Source organism: Panthera tigris, chromosome C2 (genome assembly GCF_018350195.1).
Source record: "Panthera tigris isolate Pti1 chromosome C2, P.tigris_Pti1_mat1.1, whole genome shotgun sequence".
NCBI classification, from domain to species: domain Eukaryota; kingdom Metazoa; phylum Chordata; class Mammalia; order Carnivora; family Felidae; genus Panthera; species Panthera tigris.
In genome coordinates this window covers 40551787-40571389 of record NC_056668.1, presented here as the reverse complement: position 1 = coordinate 40571389, position 19603 = coordinate 40551787, and the positions used below count along the sequence as shown (strand labels likewise).

General features: G+C 33.5%; 1 protein-coding gene across 7 annotated transcripts in view; it reads right to left on the bottom strand.

Moving 5' to 3' along the window:
• Positions 1-19603, bottom strand: part of LOC122230492 (casein kinase 2 subunit alpha' interacting protein) — a 380723-nt gene that overhangs the window by 262838 nt on the left and 98282 nt on the right. For 3 of the 7 annotated variants that reach the window (XM_042956299.1, XM_042956301.1, XM_042956300.1), the window contains 2 exons: positions 7232-7327; positions 2300-5503 (listed from right to left, as the gene is read on the bottom strand). The exons of the other annotated variants lie outside the window; for them this stretch is intronic. In XM_042956299.1, coding sequence (XP_042812233.1) covers positions 3013-5205 — 2193 coding nt within the window. In that variant the 5' untranslated portion in view covers positions 5206-5503; positions 7232-7327 and the 3' untranslated portion in view covers positions 2300-3012. Of the gene's footprint in view, positions 1-2299; positions 5504-7231; positions 7328-19603 lie in introns of those variants that run through there. 7 annotated transcript variants of the gene reach the window in all.

The window sequence follows — 19603 nt, the reverse complement described above, 5'->3', positions numbered from 1 at the left end:
AAGTTCAGGATGAATAAAACACCTGTCAAGTGTTTTCTAAAGTACTATCATGGTGAAGGCCATGAACACATTATCACATACATTAACTTTTTCTTCATCATCACTGATAAGCTATACATCAGCCAGCATCACATTTCATACTGAAATACTAGAAAGAAGCACTGTTAACATAAGAAATAAGACAAGGATGACTGCTGTCATCAATAACAGTTTTATACATGTTCTCACCAAGATAAAAGGTACAAAGAACAATTCAAACTTATGGGAAAGAAGCAAACTGATGAAATGTTACTTATTTCAAAGAACTAAAAGAAGATGAAGACTTTCAAAAGCATTAATTCAATATCAACACTATTTTAGGGCATGCACTCTATGCCAAGGACTAGGTTAAAAAAATAATAGCACAAGAAGTTTTCAGTATAGTAAGTGAAAACAGATAAGAAACAATTACTTTACGATGTGGTTAAGAGCAGTACAAAGAACTAACACAGTTTTATGATAATAGGGAAGCCAACTAACCCTTATGTAAGTGCATCAGGAAAAGGCTTTCCAGAAGACGTCAAGACAAAACAGAGCCCTGTAGGATAAAACTGCATGTATGGGAAGATCTTTCTGAACAGCAGAATTTTCTCTTTAAAAGTGTAGGATGTGAGGCCAGGGAAATAAAAGCAAAATAAACTGTTGGGACTATATCAAAATAAAAAGTTTATGCACAGCAAAAAAACAATCAACAAAACTAAAAGGCAACCTCCTGAATGGGAAAAGATATTTGCAAATGACATTTCTGATAAAGGGTTGATATCCACAATACATAAAGAACTGATACAACTCAAAACCCAAAAAGCAAATAATTCAATTGAAAACTCAGCAGAAAACACGAATAGAAATTTCTCCAAAGAAGGCATGTAAATGGCCAACAGACACATGAAAATGTTACTCATCAGCAGAGAATTTCAAATCAAAACTACAATGAGATATCACCTTATATGTCAGAATGACTAAAATAGAAAACACAAGAAACAACAATTGTTGGCAAGGATGTGGAGAAAAAGGAATCCTCCTGCACTGTTGGTAGGAATGTAAACTGGCACAACCATTGTAGAAAACAGTATGTACATTTCTCAAAAAATTAAAAATAGAACTACCCTGTGATCTAGTAATCTCACTACTGGGTATTTACCCAAAAAATACAAAAACACTGATTCAAAGGAATATATGCACATCTGTGTTTATTAGAGCATTATTTGCAATAGCAAAATTATGGAAGCAGCCAAGGTGTCCATCAATGGATGAATGAATAAAGAAGAGTTGATATATATAATGAAATATTATTCAGCTATGAAAAGAAAGATTGAAATCTTGCCATTTGCAACAACATGTATGGAGCTAGACAGTATAATGCTAAGCAAAATAAGTCAGAGAGAGTCAAATATCATATGATCTCACTCATATGTGGAATTTAAGAGACAAAAAAAAAAAAAGAACAAAAGAAAAAAAAAAGAGACAGAGACAAACCAAGAAAAAGACTCTTAAATATAGAGAACAAACTGATGGTTACCAGAGGGGAGGGGAGTGGGGCAATGAAGGAAATAGGGGATGAAGAACTTAACATAATGGAAAATAAATTAAATGATTTAAAAAAATCAGTTTAAAAACAGAGGCCTTGGTACATTCTGTGCATTTTAAAGCAATTAGTATGGCTGAATCATACTAGTTCAATCATAAAAGAAATTTAGACTTTCCCCAGAAAATACTGGCCAATGATGAAAGGACCCTAAGCAGTGGAGTGGCATTATCACATCTGTGTCTTACAACTGTGTTCAAAAGTTAGAAGTGCATATTTAGGAGTTATTGCAGTAATCCTGGTGACAAATGGCTGTGACCACCACTAGGATAGTGGCAATGCTGGAATGTAGGAATAATAAGGCCATAGAACTTATAGACGTAGAGAGGAACAGGCAATGAGAAAAAGAGTTAAACATAATTCTGCGATGAATGGTGGTTTATCCCATTGAAATAGGAACACTGGGGGCAAAGGATTATAAATGTAATGACCCGAACTGTAAATGTAAAGATAATAAATTCTGGTGGGTCATGTTGAGTTTGGGATGCCTGTGCAAAGTTCCAATTGGAAATTTCCAGTATACAGTCAGAAAGATGTTTGTGGATCAGCATTGTGAGTCATTAGTGCATGCAAATGATACTAAATTTAGACCCTGGGGATTGAGATGATCACTTAAGGTGAGTAGGTTAAGACACCTCCTTTTTCTCCCCACTACCAGTAGACCCAGTGGCACAAAACCATTTTTAAAACATTTTTATTAACCCATTTTGGATGTATAGATAGAAGTGATGAACAGGCTTTAGAACCTATAATTTAAATATTGGCCCAGACAATAGGTAAAGTTGTTTCTACCTGTTAGTTATTCTCTCCTGAGATTTGTTAACTAAGGTTGAACAGATCGCTGGATTTCAGAGTGTAGGATCTTAGCATAGAAGAATTTTCCCTAGGAACACATAACTAGAAAGAGATTATCATAACTAGAGAAAACATTCCTCTCCATATACATTCTTATCTATTGAACATGATCTGAATTTTCTTTAGAGATAGGGAAACAGATTAGCATGAATTGGCTCACGGATACTGTCATTAGCATATTCTATGAGGAAGGAGAATAAGCTAGATACTGTTCAGGGCAAGACAAATGAGGTCTTTCTGGTTTATGGCCAATTATGATTAATTCGTGTAACAATGATTATACAGTGGCTACTATAAGCCGGGCATTTGGTTAAAAACCTGGGATTCAGTTTCGTCTCCTAGGAGATCACAGTCTATTATTTAACTAGAAAATAGACTTAAGAGTATTAGTTCCCCTTAACTAGGTGCTTCGTCAGCTAAAATATACAATCACACTTAATTATTACTAAGAATTTTAATAAGCATGATAAGAAATCAATCTCTAGTTTCAAAGAACTAAGAGGTCAATTGCTTTCAAAGAAACAAAAGTTAATTTAATCAATATTTCTCTCATTTTGAAACTTTGTCTGAAAAAATTTGAACAGCATCTTTGGTCCCTTTGGCCCTTTTACTGTGGTGCTATTCCACATAGGCCTTGTTCTGGGAGATGGTGATTGGTTTTGCTGTGGTTTCCCAGTAAGTGGCTGATGATTTTTACTACATATAAACTCAAGCCAGGAGACCCCTGGAGGCAATCGGTGGTAACTAAGCACCTTAGTGAACACACAACCTGAGAGAGTAGATGTGGTAGACTCTTTGGAAGGAGGGGGTAAAGAGGGCACAGTTGAAGAGGAAGAGGAGGAGGAAGATGATGAAGAGGAGGAGGAGGATGTAGAGGATGAAGAGGATGTAGGCAGGGACTGCGGCTCAAAATTATTACTTTTCTTCACATAAAGTAGCCAGTCAATAGCCTGGGGTTGTTGGCTTACAACTCTGTCTTCGGAGGCTGCTGTCAGCCCTTTGTCCTTCCTATTTAGCTCCTGGGTGATATCAGGTTCAGATGTAGAGAGAATTTGTATCTTTTCCATTCCTTCAGATTTGTCTTCAGGGATTTCATCAGGCTGATTTTCTTTCACTGAGGATGGAAGACCAGATGAGGGAGAAGTCTCTGGTATGGAGAGGAGAAAAACTAATTTCACTTCTATTCCCCTCTCAGAACTGAGCTCAGGTGTTGGGATGACAAATAGCGTTGCGCCATGAGGATCTTTCCTTCCCGTAAGATGGTTACATTGAGATTTTATGCAGGAAGCACAAGCTAAACATACCATATAATTTGATGAAAGTCGGGGACCAGGATGAGGATTTGGCCTTCCCCTCATTCTTCGAAAGAGAATCTGCCTACAGAGATCCCTCTGGATTCTGGTCTTGGAGAGAGAATTGACAATTTTATTTACAACATCATCAGGGACACTTCCACCTTTAACAATGCAGGGATGAATATAATCTAAACTCCATGAAATTTCTTTATTTGATGCTGTCTTTGCACAAAGATCAAAGCTGCCTTTATTCTGGTATCGGGAGCCCAATGTTGAAGCAGCTATGCTCCTGATAAAGTGTTTAGAGCTTGATAATGATTGACCTGAGACATTTGGTTTATACTGGGGTGAAGATAAATCTGTGGCCCTGTATTTGTCATTTGGTGAAGAGGTATTCTGAAACTTGGAGTGACAAACCGGTGAGCTGAGGGTCCTGAAGTCCCGATTAAGTGTAAGCACTGTCTGAGATTTAGGTGGGAACAATGGCAAACTCTTAGTCTGGTGGACAGAATGTGCTAAAGGTGATTTCCTTGGTTTTGAATGGGACAATGGTAAGCTCAGAACAATGGAATTAGAGCTCAATGCAGCTGTTGTCTGAGGTCTGGAGTCAGATAATGGTGAGCTCAGAGCCATTTGATTGGGTTCCAATGAACATGATGACTGAAGCAAGTCATGTATTTGAGATGTAGAGTTGAGTGATGGTGAGCTCAAAGATCTTCGATTGTGCTCTAATAAAGATGTCCAAAGGCCATCCAATGAAGATGTTTTCTGAGGCTTGGACTGTGGTAATGCTGTGCCAAGCACTCTTTGATTAGGTCCCAAAGAAGATGATTTCCAGAGGACATCTAGGGAAGGTGTTTCTTGATGTTTGGGGGGAAATAATGATGAACTTGAGACTCTTTGATTAGACTTCTGTGAAGGTGATGTCCAGCAAAAGTCTCGGGAAGATGTAGTCTGAGGTTTGGGGAGGGGTAATCGTGAGCTCAAGTTTGTTTGACTGGACTCCAGTGATGAAGATGTCTTATTAAGATCAAGTGAAGGTGTTGCCTGGGATTTATGGTGGATCAAAGGTGAGCTCAAGGCTCTCTGATTAGGCCACAGTGAAGTTCTCTGGTGGGGGTCTAGTGCAGGTGTGTCCTGACGTTTGGATTGGGATAATGGTGCTTTTGGAGCCTTGTTATAGAAACCCTGTGAAATTGTGTCCTGAGACTTGGCAGAGGGCAATACTGAGCAGCTCTGCACCAACTTCTTAGAGTTAACTGGAGGTGCTGCAAGGTGATTACTATGGGATTGCACTCTGACTACAGGCAGCTTATTGGGTTGATTTAGTTTTTCACCTGTGTATTGATGTGTCAATGAATTGGTTGTGGCTGGTTGGTAAGAGTATTCTAATGGCACAAATTGTTGATCATAATATGCCAAAGGCTCCATCTTGTGCTAGTGGTAGAGGTCTTTTTGAAAGCAGCTGGCTTGTGGGATATTTTAGTAACTGAGTCTTTTAGCTGGATTCCATGGACAAAGAATATTTTTAAACAAATAGTCTTTGGTAGTTTCCTACTTCTATCTTGTTTCCTCTCTGTTAATTCTCAAATATTACAGAGTGTCTCAAAATTGAGGTATAGATGAGGTTGAAAAAATTATCACCATTTGAGATTCTCCTCTATCTTCTCTTTCATTCCCTAGAGCTTTCTCTCTCTCTCTCTCTCTCTCTCTTTTGAGGAAATAATGCCTGTTAATAAAATAGTGAAGAGAGTTAAGAAGAGATCCTGATAGGGATATTAGTTTTCTCAAACAATTTGTTGTAGTGACTAGAGCTTGGGCTTTATGTTAAATCCAAGTCAGCTACTCTATGTGTAACTTTTGAATTAAACTTTCTAAACCCCATTCGTATATCCATAAAATAAATGTGATATTTAATTTACTGAGCTAAAGACTAAATAAGATACAAAATGAATAGCATTGTCCAGGATATAATAGATGCTCAAATAAAAGGTAATAGCCATTTCTGGTACTCTTTTATTGATGGCTTAAGTAAAAAAAAAAAATCCATGATAAGTTTGTTGCATGAAATAAGAAAATCTTAGAGAAAAGTGAAATCGAAGTGCTGAAATGTTGGTTTTCAATTTAGATTCAATTACCTGTTGTTATCACCTTTTAGCTTATTTCCTAAAGTCCATAATTCTAGTTGAAAGTTTACCTTTCATACTGTTCTTATTTTTCACCAATGTATCTTTTGAAACCATTGACTACTACCTTTTAAAACGAATGTCTTTGTTCATGTTTATTATTTTTTTTACTCTGGTGATCTCCATTCATTCTCTCATTTCTCTCCAGGCCTTCACTAAATTATTTTCTTTTCCTCTCACCTCAATATAGTGCTCAGTGTTTCATCACCAGGTCTCTTCCCTTTTTGTTTTATTCCTATGCAATCACACTAGTTGTTTTTATTTAAAAATGAACTATAGAAACTTCACAAAAAAACAGAAATATATAGCTAGCCGAAAGTGATGCAAGCTCAGAAAAGATAGATGTGTTGCTTTTTAAAAGATGACACATAATAGAACATGACACTATTTTAGTGCATTTTCATGGCCAAGGGTTTGTTCTTCAGGTTTTAAGGCTAAGACACATGATATGACAAAAAACTGACAGTGATTGCAACAGACCTTAGGATCATCCAATAAAGTCATTAGCCCTAAGGCCCTTGAAGATGGGAACTGTTCAACTTTGGTTTCATGATCCTTTCTTATGCTTCCATGACTTACCAACCCAATTTCTGATGGACAAATTTATTCTTCATATATGCCACCTTATCCAATTAATTAACTATCAATTCTATTACTGCTAGAAGGTTTTCCCCTACATCAAGGTGTCTTTTCACTTAATTTTATGTACATCTATTTTAATATACTCTTATCTTATGTACTCTAATCTTATGTACATCTATTTTAAAATATGTCTTGTTGATATCATAATTCATTTGTTTTCAAGTCATGAGTCATTCCTTGTGGAATTCTCCAAGTACCAACAATGTTATTTACATGCCATTGACTTCCTAATCTTTTGTCTCTAGTGCTGGTTTCCTCTTTAGCTTCAAAACTATATTTTCAACTAATAATCAGACTTCTCTACCCCAAATTCCCAAAGACAGTTCAAACACAAAACACATAAAACTCAATAAAGTTACTTCTTCTTCTGGAGAAATCTTTTTCTATGTCTTCTATCTCAGTGTCTAAAGACTAGTTTTCTAATTCAGAATCCTTGAAATTATCCTGGACAGCTTCACACTCCAGAACAATTTACATACTAATATTGGCTGATCTTACCTCTTCCACATCTTAATTTACCTTTTCCTATCCAAAGCCACTATTTCAGTTTATACAACAGGCATATCTTGTGTAGACAAATTTATTACTAAATTAACTTCTATATATCTTTCCTCCATGACCTCACTCACTCTCTTCCATCTCTTCTTCCGGACACTCAAGAGGAAGTTTTTGGTATTGAAATACAGCTCTTGCTCATCTGAGGATTTCCTTTGCTTTGCTTATATCTGTAGGAGTAATAAGCATTGAATTGAAGTTATTTGTGGTTGCTGGATTTTGTGTGGTGTGATTTGACACCCAGTTTTTTAAAGACAGCGAAAATGGTACATTCCACTGTGTGCTGTTTGGCACCCTAACATGCTTCTAATTCTTAATACAGAACAACTTCATGACCTTGAGGTATGCAAAGATTTCTTAAACAGAACACAAAAAGCAGTAACTATTAAAAATTGATAAATTAAAACTAAGAGCTCCCAATTATCAAAATACACCATATTTAGAAAGAGTAAACGCAAATCAAAGAATGTGAAAAATATTTACGATACATAATATCTGAAAAATAAGGATATGGATATTATCATAGAATATTACATACACGATAACCTCTGCATGTTGCTAAGAAAAAAATACAGTTTGAATCATGTCAAAAACATGGCCAACCACTTCACAAATGAGGATATCCAAACGCTAGTGCTAAAGCTCAGCCTCATTGGAGACCAGTGAAGTGCATACTTAAAACACAGAGAGGTACTACAACACATTATCAGACTAGGACTAAAGTAAAATAAAATGAAATAAAAACAGACAAAGTCAAGAATTTGTAACTATGTAGATTAATTAGTATTTATACACACACACACACACACACACACACACACACACACACAATTATATTTCATACCTAGGTATAATCCAATAAGCATATCATGAATGAATATTTGCACCAAAATACATGCCATAGGATGTTCAGTTAACATTATTCATAGTAGCTCAAAACTAGAATTAACTGTCAATCAGTAGCAGAATATATAAATAAGATATGATATATTCATTCAATGAAATACCAAACAACAATGAAAATTAGCAGAAAGTCTAGCACCATGCAACTACATGGATGAATTTCACTTACAAAATGTTGAATGAAAAGAATAATATGCACAAAAAATACCTTAAAATTTTACATATGAAAGTAAAAAATAAGGTCATACTAACTATGATCTTAAAAGCCAAGCTAATACATTTGGAGAGGTACAGATTAGGAGAGAACAAAACTTCTAGGGTGGTGGTAATATTCTGTTTCTTGACCTGGATGATGGTTGTATGGGTGAACTCATTTTGTGATAATTGAGCTCTAACACTTACACTATGTGTATTTTTGTATGTTTCTTAACTTCAATAAAAAGTTAAAAAATACATAAGTTGATGCTAATTTGAAAAGACACATCTGAAACAAAATTGCACTGAAAGGTGAAACATTAAAGGATGAACCAAGATCTGGCACCCAGATGTAATGAGAACTTGAAAAAAAAAAAGAAGTAGAAGAATGTGATGTGGAAATCCTGCTATCATATGTAGAGGAATAAAGAAATTCAAAACAAATGGAACTAACAAAAATCTATTTGAGACAAAAACCAGAGAAAAATAGCATTTCTGAATGTTTTCCACTTCACAGCACTAACACAGCAAATGGCACTCTCATTTTAAAGAATGTGTTTTTCTGTAACTATGGAAGAAAATGAATACCACTTAAGAAAAAATTAACCCACAAATAGTCTTTGTGCCCAAATTGTCTTTACAGTTGTGTTCTTTCAAACTTTCAGTGAAATGATTCACATAGTGTTATATAACCCTTTTCAGAATATAATAAATACTGAAATAGTCTAAGTTTGTTCTGTGAAACTGCTGTACATAATTCTAATATTAAACTGTGACAAAAAATTTCAAACAGAAAAATAAAATGTCACTAATTTGCAAAATTCCTAAATAGAATAAAAAATTTAATTTAACATTACAATAAAGTAACAATAAACTATCACCAACTGGATCTTATTCATACAATGTAATGATTTATTAGTAAACATTATAATTCATCATGTTCATAATTCAAAATAAATACTAATAGATGCTCATAAAGTCACTTTATAAAATCCAACCTCCCCTCCTCATAAAACCCAGTAAAGCTATTAAGAAAAAACTAGTTATTTAATGAAGACAAACTTCAATCTGAAAGCACAATTAAATCATTCAGTTGATATTGAACTATGAGCTAGTCCCACTATAGGCTGATAATAGACAAGCATATTAATCATGAAGTCACTATTACACTTTAACATTATTTGGGAAGATCTAGCCAATGTAATAAAGAAAAAAAAATAGGAAAAAATCTAACTATTGAAAAGGTGAAAATTATATTATCTATGTATATTATATGATTAAAAATTCTATTTAGAATAAAGAAAACCTGACTGAATCGATAATATATTAAAATTCAGAAAGTTCAATGAAATCAGTTTACTAAATCTGTATATATGAATCAAGAATTTTTCTAAATGTCAACACTTAACAGGATATATGATGACCATAGACACTTTATATATAATTTGTTCTAATAATTCAATAAAAATACAAATATCCTATTACAAAAATGAGCAATTACTTGAAAATTTTATAGAGAAGAAATACAAATGCCTAGTAATCAAAGAAAGCCAACAGTTTACTGCATCTGCTTCTTTTGTATCTTTCAATTCTTTTTCCAATGCACAGATGCTCCGTGCTCCTTCATTCTACTTCCTTTTTCAAAACATGTTTCGAATAAATAGAAAAATTACCATTGGAAATTTCAGTAACCTTTTCATTAATGGATAGAAATAAGCAGAAAATCAGTAAGATTTTGTATTTCAAGATTTGAAAAGACACTATCAATTAACTAGACCTAATTGATATTCATAGAACATTTCACTCCAAAACATTCTTCTCAAGTGCACATGGAATATGCACCAAACTTTGTAGACCATACAACAAATTTCAATAAATTCAAATGGGTTTAATCATACATGATATGTTCTTGAATTTGGCAATGAATGTAATTATAATCAATAACAAAAAATATATGAAAAAATAACCAGACATTTAGTATAAAAGAATATATTTCTAAATAACCCATGGGATAAAGAATTCAAAAAGGAAGTTAAGAATTATTTTGCAATAAATTAAAATAAAAATAGGCTATATAAAAATGTGTAGGATGCTGCTAAAGCAGAACTTATGAGGGGGATATGTCTGTAGCATTAAATAACCATATTAGAAAAGAAGAAAGTTTTCAAACCAAGGACATTAGCTTGCTTGTTAAGCAAAGAGAAAAAAAGAATATTAAGCCAAAATTAAGTAGAAAAAAAATATTAGAAGATAAATTAATAATATAGAAACCAGAAAATCAAGGGTACCAAAAGCTGGTTGATTTCAATAAAACTGAAAACATTTAGTCAGACATGTCAGGAAGGAAAAAGGAGAGAGAAATAAGTTACAAATACCAGGAATGAGAGGTGATATTACTACCAACTGTACAATATTGAAAAGAATAATAATGTAATACTATGAATATTATGCCAATATATTAGACAAGTCAGATGAAAGAAACATACTCTTGAAAGACACAAACTGCCAACACTCACTCAAAAATAAATTCTAAAACTAAGGATCCCTATATTTATTAAAGACATTGAATTTCAGTTTAAAACCTTCCCACAAAGAAAACTTCAGACTCTGATGGCTTCATTGGTGCACTGTAACAAACATTTAAGGAAGAAATAATTCCAATTCTGTACATACTCTTCTAGAAAATTAAAACGGAAAATTTTCTTCATAACTCATCCTATGAGTCAAGTACTACCCTGACACCAAAACCAAACAAAAGCATTACTAGACTAAAAAAAAAAAAAAACAAAAACAAAACACTGTATACGTATGTTAGTATGTTATTGAGATAAATGCATAAATCCCAAACTTTTACCAAGTCAAATCCAACAACATAAAAAAGATAATCCACTTTCCCCAAATCCATGGTCCCAATCTTATCACAAGAAAACATCAAACAAGCCCAAATTAAGAAAAATTCTATAAGATATTTCACCAATACTCCTTAAAACTGTCAAAGTCATGAAAAAAAAGGGGAGTAAGATAGAGAAATTATTACATACTAGAAAAAAATCTAAACATAATAACTAAATGCAATGTGGTATCTTGGATTGGATCCTGGATCAGTAAAAAGACATTAATGGAAAAAATGGTGAAATTCTATTAAAATCTATAGTTCAATTAATAATATTGTACAAATGTTAATGTCTTTGTTTTGATAAATGTGCAATGGTGATGTAAGATGTTAACATTAGGAAAATCTGAGTGAAGAGTTAGAATGCAAAACAGCTAGAATAGACAAAACAGCTTTGAAAAAGAAGAAAATTGGAAGGCCAACATTACCTGACTTCAAAACTTATTCAAAAGCAACAACAGTTGGGGCGCCTGGGTGGCTCAGTCAGTGGGGTATCTGGCTTCCACTCAGGTCATGATCTCACGGTTTGTGGGTTTGAGCCCCACATCGGGCTCTGTGCTGACAGCTCAGAGCCTGGACCCTGCTTCGGATTCTGTGTCCCCTTCACTGTCTGCCCCTCCCCCACTCACACTCTGTTTCTCTCTCTCTCTCTCCCTCTTCCTCAAAAATAAATTTAAAAATTTTTTTAAAAAAGCAACAACAGTCAAAATGGTCTCTATGGGCATAAAGGTAGACCAGATCAATGGAACATGAATAGGAAGTTCAGAAATACACCCACATATATATGGATAGATGATTTTTTTAGAAGGTGTAAAAGCAATTCAGTGGAAAAGTATCCTTCCAAATGATGCTGTAATCATTGGATTTATATCTGCAAAATGTGTGTATGTGTGTGTGTATATATATACACACACACATACACACACACACACACATATATATATGAAATTTGACCCATACCTCAAATTATACATGAAAATAAATTCATAATGGGATTACAGATCTAACATAAAACCTCAATTTACAAACATTCTAGAAGAAAAGATAGGAGAAAACCTTTGTGACTTTGAATTGGGTACAGATTTTTAGATGTGACACCAAAAACAATGAATAAAAGAACAAATGAATAAATTGAACTCCACCAACAATTAAAAACTTCTGCTCTTCATAAGGCCCCTTTGGGAAAATGAACAGGTAAGCTAAAAATGCAGGGAAACATGTGCAAAAATATCTGACAAAGCACATGTTATCAAGAGTATACAGAGAAATCTCAAAACACAAAAAGAAAGCAAGTGATCCAATAAAAAAAAAATGGGCAAGATATTTGGACAGCTCTCCAAAGATGATATGTGAATGGGAAATAAACACATGAAAAGATACTCAACATCATTAGTCATTAGGAAATGCAAATTTAAACCACATGAGATACAACTAAATACCTATTAGAGCTGCTAATTTTTTTTAAGTTCACTACTAAGTGTTGACAAGAATATGGAAGAAATGGAACTCTGATACACTGCTGGTGGGAATTTAAAATAGCCCAAGAGGTACCTGGGTGGCTCAGTCGGTTAAGTGTTTGACTTCAGCTCAGGTCATGATCTCACCATTCATGGGTTCGAGCCCTGCATCAGGCTCTGTGCTGACATCCTAGATTCTCTGTCTCCCCCTCTCTCTGCCCCTCTCCAGCTTGTGTCCACTCTCTCAAAAATAAATAAACATTAAATAAATAAATAAGTAAATACATACATACACACATACATACATATATACATAAAACAGCCCAAGAAGTTTAGAAAATAGCTTAACCATTTCTTAGAAAGCTAAGTATTGCATGTATCATACCATCCAGCCATTCCACTCCTAGTATTTATCCAAGAGAAAAGAAAGTACACATCCATAAAAAGACCTGTAGAAATATGTTCACTGAGCTTTAGTTTAAAAGTCCAAAACTGAAAATTATCCAATGTCCTTCAGCAGGTGAATTAATCAACAATTTACAGTAGCCTCATATAATGGAATACCACTACTTCTAATCTCAGGAATCCCATCTTCAGCTGAGAATTTAGGAGCAAAATTATTGCAAATTGATAGGCAAAAAAAAGTATATGAAACAAAAAGAGGACGACAAACCAACCTCATTTAATATCTCAAATGTAAGACCTCTGAACAAAGACAATTCAATGAGGTAAATGCTTTGTGTTCTCAATAAACCATCAAAATAGAAATATGTGTATGCTCCAAGTTTAAAAAAAATCAAAAAGGCCTCCAGAAAACCCATACAATAAAAATATAAATGCATAGATGCCTTAAAAATTGGTAAAGATTGGTTTGGCATTTATAAATAGTATTCTTGGTGTACATATAGATTAATATTCCAGCAATTTCAAATTGAGCTAATAAAGCATGCAATAATTGTTTATTTTTTTAAAATTTTACTCCAGAGTAACCTAGCATTATTTGTTTTCATCTATTTAATTGTTTGGTGTCTCCTGTCTGCCAAACTCTCAACATCTAAAATATCCTTAGGCCTATATCATTTTTATAACTCAGAAGATTTGAATTTAGAGAATTTCTTGGAAGTCAAGTCTTCAGCACTAGAGTCAAAGATTGATCGCTCAAAGAGGATAATCCTCTTTTGGGAGCCCTCTGCATAAGATACACTGGTTCAGGTATACAGAAGACTTCAGAAGAAATCTCTGTAATCCAAGGCTTATCTCTAGCCTGACATGTGTATTTGACATTAGTACCTGACATTTCTACTTTGAGCTCAGACATTCTGTTCTCATCTTTTTCCAAATATAAACCCACAAGAAATCTCTCAGATTCATACTCCAGGGCTATGTTCTCTGAACCCTGTTATACCTGCATATACATGCACAGTCATCTAGACATATTCCTGATTGTAAACAAGTCTCTCCCCCAAGAGAAGTTTCATGAAAACTAAAAATACGACTGTTTCAATGATTCTTAGTAAAGAAACTTGAGCTACTTTCATGCTAGACAATCTTGTAGGCTCTATACTATTTACATTCCCTGTGAGGAGAAGTAATACTGAAAGACTATGTTCTAATGCACAGAAAAATAAATATAATTCCTGGGCTACCATTTCCACAAAGAGCTCTACAACTCTCTATTCAAAGTAAGAGCTTTGAGAAAATTCTGCCATGTTTTACCTGAAATCAAGGTACTTTTTAGGATGAGCATTATACATAAGTGATGAATCACTGGGTTCTACTCCTGAAACCAACACTACGCTGTATGTTAACTGACTTGAATTTAAATAAATACATTTTTTTAAAAAGCTGTCACCCAAATACATGGAACTGTTAGTGGAGTGGACAGTAAGCCACTCTACCATGAGTTCTACAGAAATCTATCCATCACCATGCAGCTGTATTCAACATTGTCTATCCTCTCTGTCGTCATGTTCTGGAAAACTTCAAGAATTATGGGCTTGGTATGCAAAGTTGAGTCAGCCCAGTCTAGATATGTTTTAGATACTATGCTTTGTAAAAATCCATTAATTCTTATGCTTGTGATTTTTTTTTTTTGTTTCAATTTCAGGAAAACTATTTATTCTGAGGATAAAGGTAATACATATTTATTATAGAAAACTTAGAAAAGAATATGATCAAGAAAATAAAAATCATCCATAATCCCACCATCCAGAGTTATTGTGTGTATATCATTCCAATGTTTCTATGTATCTTCATTTTTACACAAATATAAGGTATTTATTTTCTTTTTTGTTTGGTTAGTGAAATACCACAGATATTTGTATATATTTAACTATTCTTCTCAAATATAATTTTAACTGATGTCCAAAAGTGCATCATTGTATTTCTACTATTTAAAAGCAAGGCTTTGAAGATCATTATTCCAGCCAATATTTTTGTACATCTCTGCTTCTTTTAGATTACTTTTTTAATGATAAAATTTTATATGTTAAGACTTTAAAATATTTTGATAAATTTTCCTCCAGTGAATTTGTAAAAAGTAAAAACAAAAATACATTCCCATCAGTAAGAGATAAGTGACATTTACTTACTTTGCAAATTCTGGATCTAGAATATTTCAGACATTTTTCTCTTTGCTGGCATCTACCCCATGACCACTTATTTAAATATCCATATTTTAAATATCAGCTAAATTTTGACTACCTATATTTCTCTATTTGTTAAGTCCTTGGTCCTTTTATTTACCCATGGTTCAATAAGTGTGTTCATATGTTTGTTATTGAATGTAAGGGTTGTTTATATATTATGTCTACCTTTTGTCACAAATATTGCAAATACTTCCCCTACATAGTTTGCCTTAAAAAATTAATCATACCTGGGAGATAGGCTCTGATCCACCCAATATGATCATTTCATTCAAGATTTATATTTTTAGGAGTCTTTACTTTGTGACGTATGTGAGAATTTAAACAAGAGCTCCAACAAGTTAGTATGTACAACAAATCCACAAGATGCCAAAGAAAGTGATGTCTTATAATGTCAAATTGATTAATTATAATAATCATCAAGCTGTTCAACATAAAGGCACAATTTAAAAGTTTTGAGTTTCTTTCCATGTTACCTTCAAGTAACAAAAGCCTGTGTGTGTGTGTATGTGGATGTGTGTATTGTCAAATCAAGAATGTTTTACACTTTCATAGTCATGGTTTTATGAAATGTGTGAACTTCTCTGTCCAGATGAGAAGTCCAGTAAAGCTTCAAAGAAGAAGAGAGAAATGAACTGGATTTTTGAATAATCATTTCACCATTGAAAATCAGGGGAAAAGCATCTTAAAAAAAGGCACAAAAGTATGAAAGAAACTAAAACATTCAGGGACAATGAGAAATTCACTATGGCAGTAACACGGGTTACTGGAAGAGGGCAAGTGATGAATCTTGGAAAGATGAGGATGGAAGCAGACGAAGAAGGGCTCTGTATGTAGTCCTAAAAACTACAGATCTTATCCTGGAGGTAACTGTTGAGTAGAGGAAACAATCAACTAGAGAAGTGAGACCATTAAGATGAACGTGAATAATCAGACTGTAGACCCCCTAGGTAGGAACCAAGTAGCACAGTGTCTTGCTAATTGGCTTCTTGTTGCTAATACAAAGTTTATTGACGTCAGCATGTTTTATCAGAAGTGTATATACTTTAAAAGTCAGTTGTGTAATTTGGTATCAAGGTCACAACATTATTGGCCTATCAGTTTTATTTTAAAATCAACATAGCCTTTGAGATTGAGGTTTAAGATATCTCTTCAAAGCCAATAAATCATCTGTAAGTCAATTGCCCTGTAACAATATTTCTAACAAATGATTGAATGGAACTAGATGCTGGACTATGCTATGCTATACTCTCTGGGCTAAATTTACATAAACATCTCTTCTTTTTTAATGAAGTCACACTTTAACAGTATATTGGACAATCCAAATATCTTGACTACAGAAAAATTAAAACTATCAATGATAACGAAACAATGGATCGAGTTTTCATAAGATCAAACATTTGTACCAGCAACTTTCTTCTTGGAAATAGTCACTAGGTTTAAAATAGCAGTGACAATAATATAAGGGAAATGTGATATACAGGTCTCTAGAAAGCAGCTGTGCAAACAAAGAGAAGGACCTTATGGAAAACCATGACACATTAAGAGACCTGTTGATTACACTGCATGTCTAATTCAAGATATTTTGCTTATACAAAACCAAGAACATAGCCTCCAATGGATAATTTGGTAGGTTACACATTGCCTTCATATTGCTTGATTTGTGTTTTTCACTTAACAGAACACCCCTTGCTGTCTGAATCTAAAATGATTAGATTTCAGTAATGCAGATTTTGTTCCAAATGCATTAAACTAGTTAATGCATATACATAACATTTCTATATGTTCATGTATTTGACAATAGCCTACTGCTAACCATTTTAAGATAAGAATGAAATAGGATATTTTAAAATATCATATTTGTCAAATAGCTAGCAATATTAATCTTTTCCAAGTTCAAGAGATTAGTTTTCTCATCATGACAACAAACCAAAATATTGTCATGATGGCAGGTAACATTTCTGAAATTTACTGCATATAAGCACTGCATAACCTTTTCCTTATTTTCATAAGCATAGAGGACTTTTGAAATAAGCTGCTATTAATGTCTTCACCTAAATTTTCACTAGTTTAGATCATTTTTTAAAAAGGCTTCCATGTAAAAGATGAATCTAATTCTTCTATGCCCTTGATTTTATGATGAAAAGATTTTCATCTGAGCTCCAGTGCTACTCTTTGTTCAGAATTTCTTCAGATAAGCTTATTATAAACAAATATAAATCAACTTTTGGTTTGTTCATTTACTTAGTTAATATCTTGTTTTAAGATGTACAAATTTTAAAATTCTTCCTATGAGTCTATCCTGCAATATTGTCTCTTTGAAGCATTATCTATAATATACTACAAAAGGAATTTTGTTTTTTATATATATATATATATATATATATATATATATATATATATATATATATTTTAAACAGAACATCAAAAGTATGAACAAAAAAATGAAAATTTCTATTTAGACCTTTGATATCACAAATAAATCAAGATGATTCCATTACTCTGTTACTATTTTCTATCCCTCTACTTCCCAAATATTTCTATTCATTGAAAACTGGAGAGTGGCAAATGAAGTCATATAGAAACTATTGTGGTGAAATTAATAATAGACAGCATTTCCCCATTTCTTGCTGTATGCATGAACTCTTTTACTCCTCTTTAACAACCCTTTTCAGTAGGTATTGATAGTAACTCCTTTTTTATGAAGAACAGTGGCCTGGCCCTGTGGGCCACACACACTAGGTTTGACTTCATGATTTTTCTCTTCAAAGGTGGATAAGAAACATTCTTTCAGGTTCTCTCTGGATATAGAAGGACATTTGATTTCTGTTTCTCTATCTTTAAAAGATAAATAACCTTCAGAATCATGATCTCCTCTCTGCCTCTCCCTCAACTGCTGCCAGCATCTGTTTTTAGTCATGCTCTACATACCTTCCAAGGCTTTTCTCTTCATCTTCCTGACCTTTTCTCTCTGACCCGCATCTATGCACCTCTTTTCTCAATTTGCACAACTCCTACTCCTAAACCCTTCTTCTATTTCCTATCAAGCTCATTGTTTTTATATGCTTCCTCACTTATAATACTATCAAAAATTGCTATGTCAACAATTTTAAACATTTGAGGTAAAATCCAGATTTTATATTGAACAGCAGTGCCAAACACCAGAGATTTAACATAAACAATATGTTTACAAACCCACTTGTACTGAATAGAATATTTTTTAACTTATACAGCTAGCCAGAGTATTGAATGTGTATGAGGCAACAATCATTAAAATCATTAAATCTGAAAAATAATGCACTATATTATTTTCACAACTTCTTTAGGATGGATTTACCTGAGTCTGGAATTTGTATATTAGAATTATTTTTTGAAAAAGCAAACATATATATGTAGTTCTCGTTTTACGCAAGTTGAAAGATGTATTATGAAAGCAATTAGGTAGAAAAAAGTTTGTTTACAGTATAAAAAATTACAGTGAAAACATCTCAATTTTTAATTAATTAATCATAACATATGATTACTGATTGAATCCAGGTTTCAGTGTATTAAGAAATATAACAAGACTTTTTAAGAACTCATTGTAATCAGGAAAAAATATGCAACAGGGTTAAATAATTTTCATATTTTTCCTTTTTTAATGTTTGTTTATTTTGAGAGAGAGTGCATGCACCTGTGTGCTCACGCCATGAGCGGTTGGAGGGGCAGAGAGAAAGGGAGAGAGACTCCCAAGCAAAAGTTGCTAGGTCAACAATTTTAAGCATTTGAGGCAAAATCCAGATGTTTATATTCCACAGTAGTGCCAAACACCCGACATTTAACATAAACAGTATGTTTACAAACCCTGTGCTGATGGCACAATACAGGGCTTGAACTCACAAATCATGAGATCATGAGCTGAGCCAAAATCAAGAGCTGGACGCTTAACCGACTAAGCCACCCAGGTGCTCCAATAATTTTCATATTTGTGATAAGACAGTTTAAAGAAAATCTTGGTCACTTAGCATAATCTAGGTCCATCCATGTTGTCACATACAAATACTATATGATTTCACTGACATGTGGAATCTAAAAACAAAACAGAAACCAAACACTCTTAAATCCAGAGAACAAACTGGTGGTTGCCAGAGGGGAGGTGGCCAGAGAAATAGGCAGAATAGGTGAAGGGGTTGAGGTACTAACTTTCAATTATAAAATAAATAAGCCACAGAGATGAAAAGTACAACATAGGGAATAAGGTCAATAATATCGTAATAACATATGGTGATAGATGGTGACTACACCTACCATGGTGAAGACTGAATAATGTATAGAATTGTTGTATAAATATGATGTACACCTAAAACTAATATA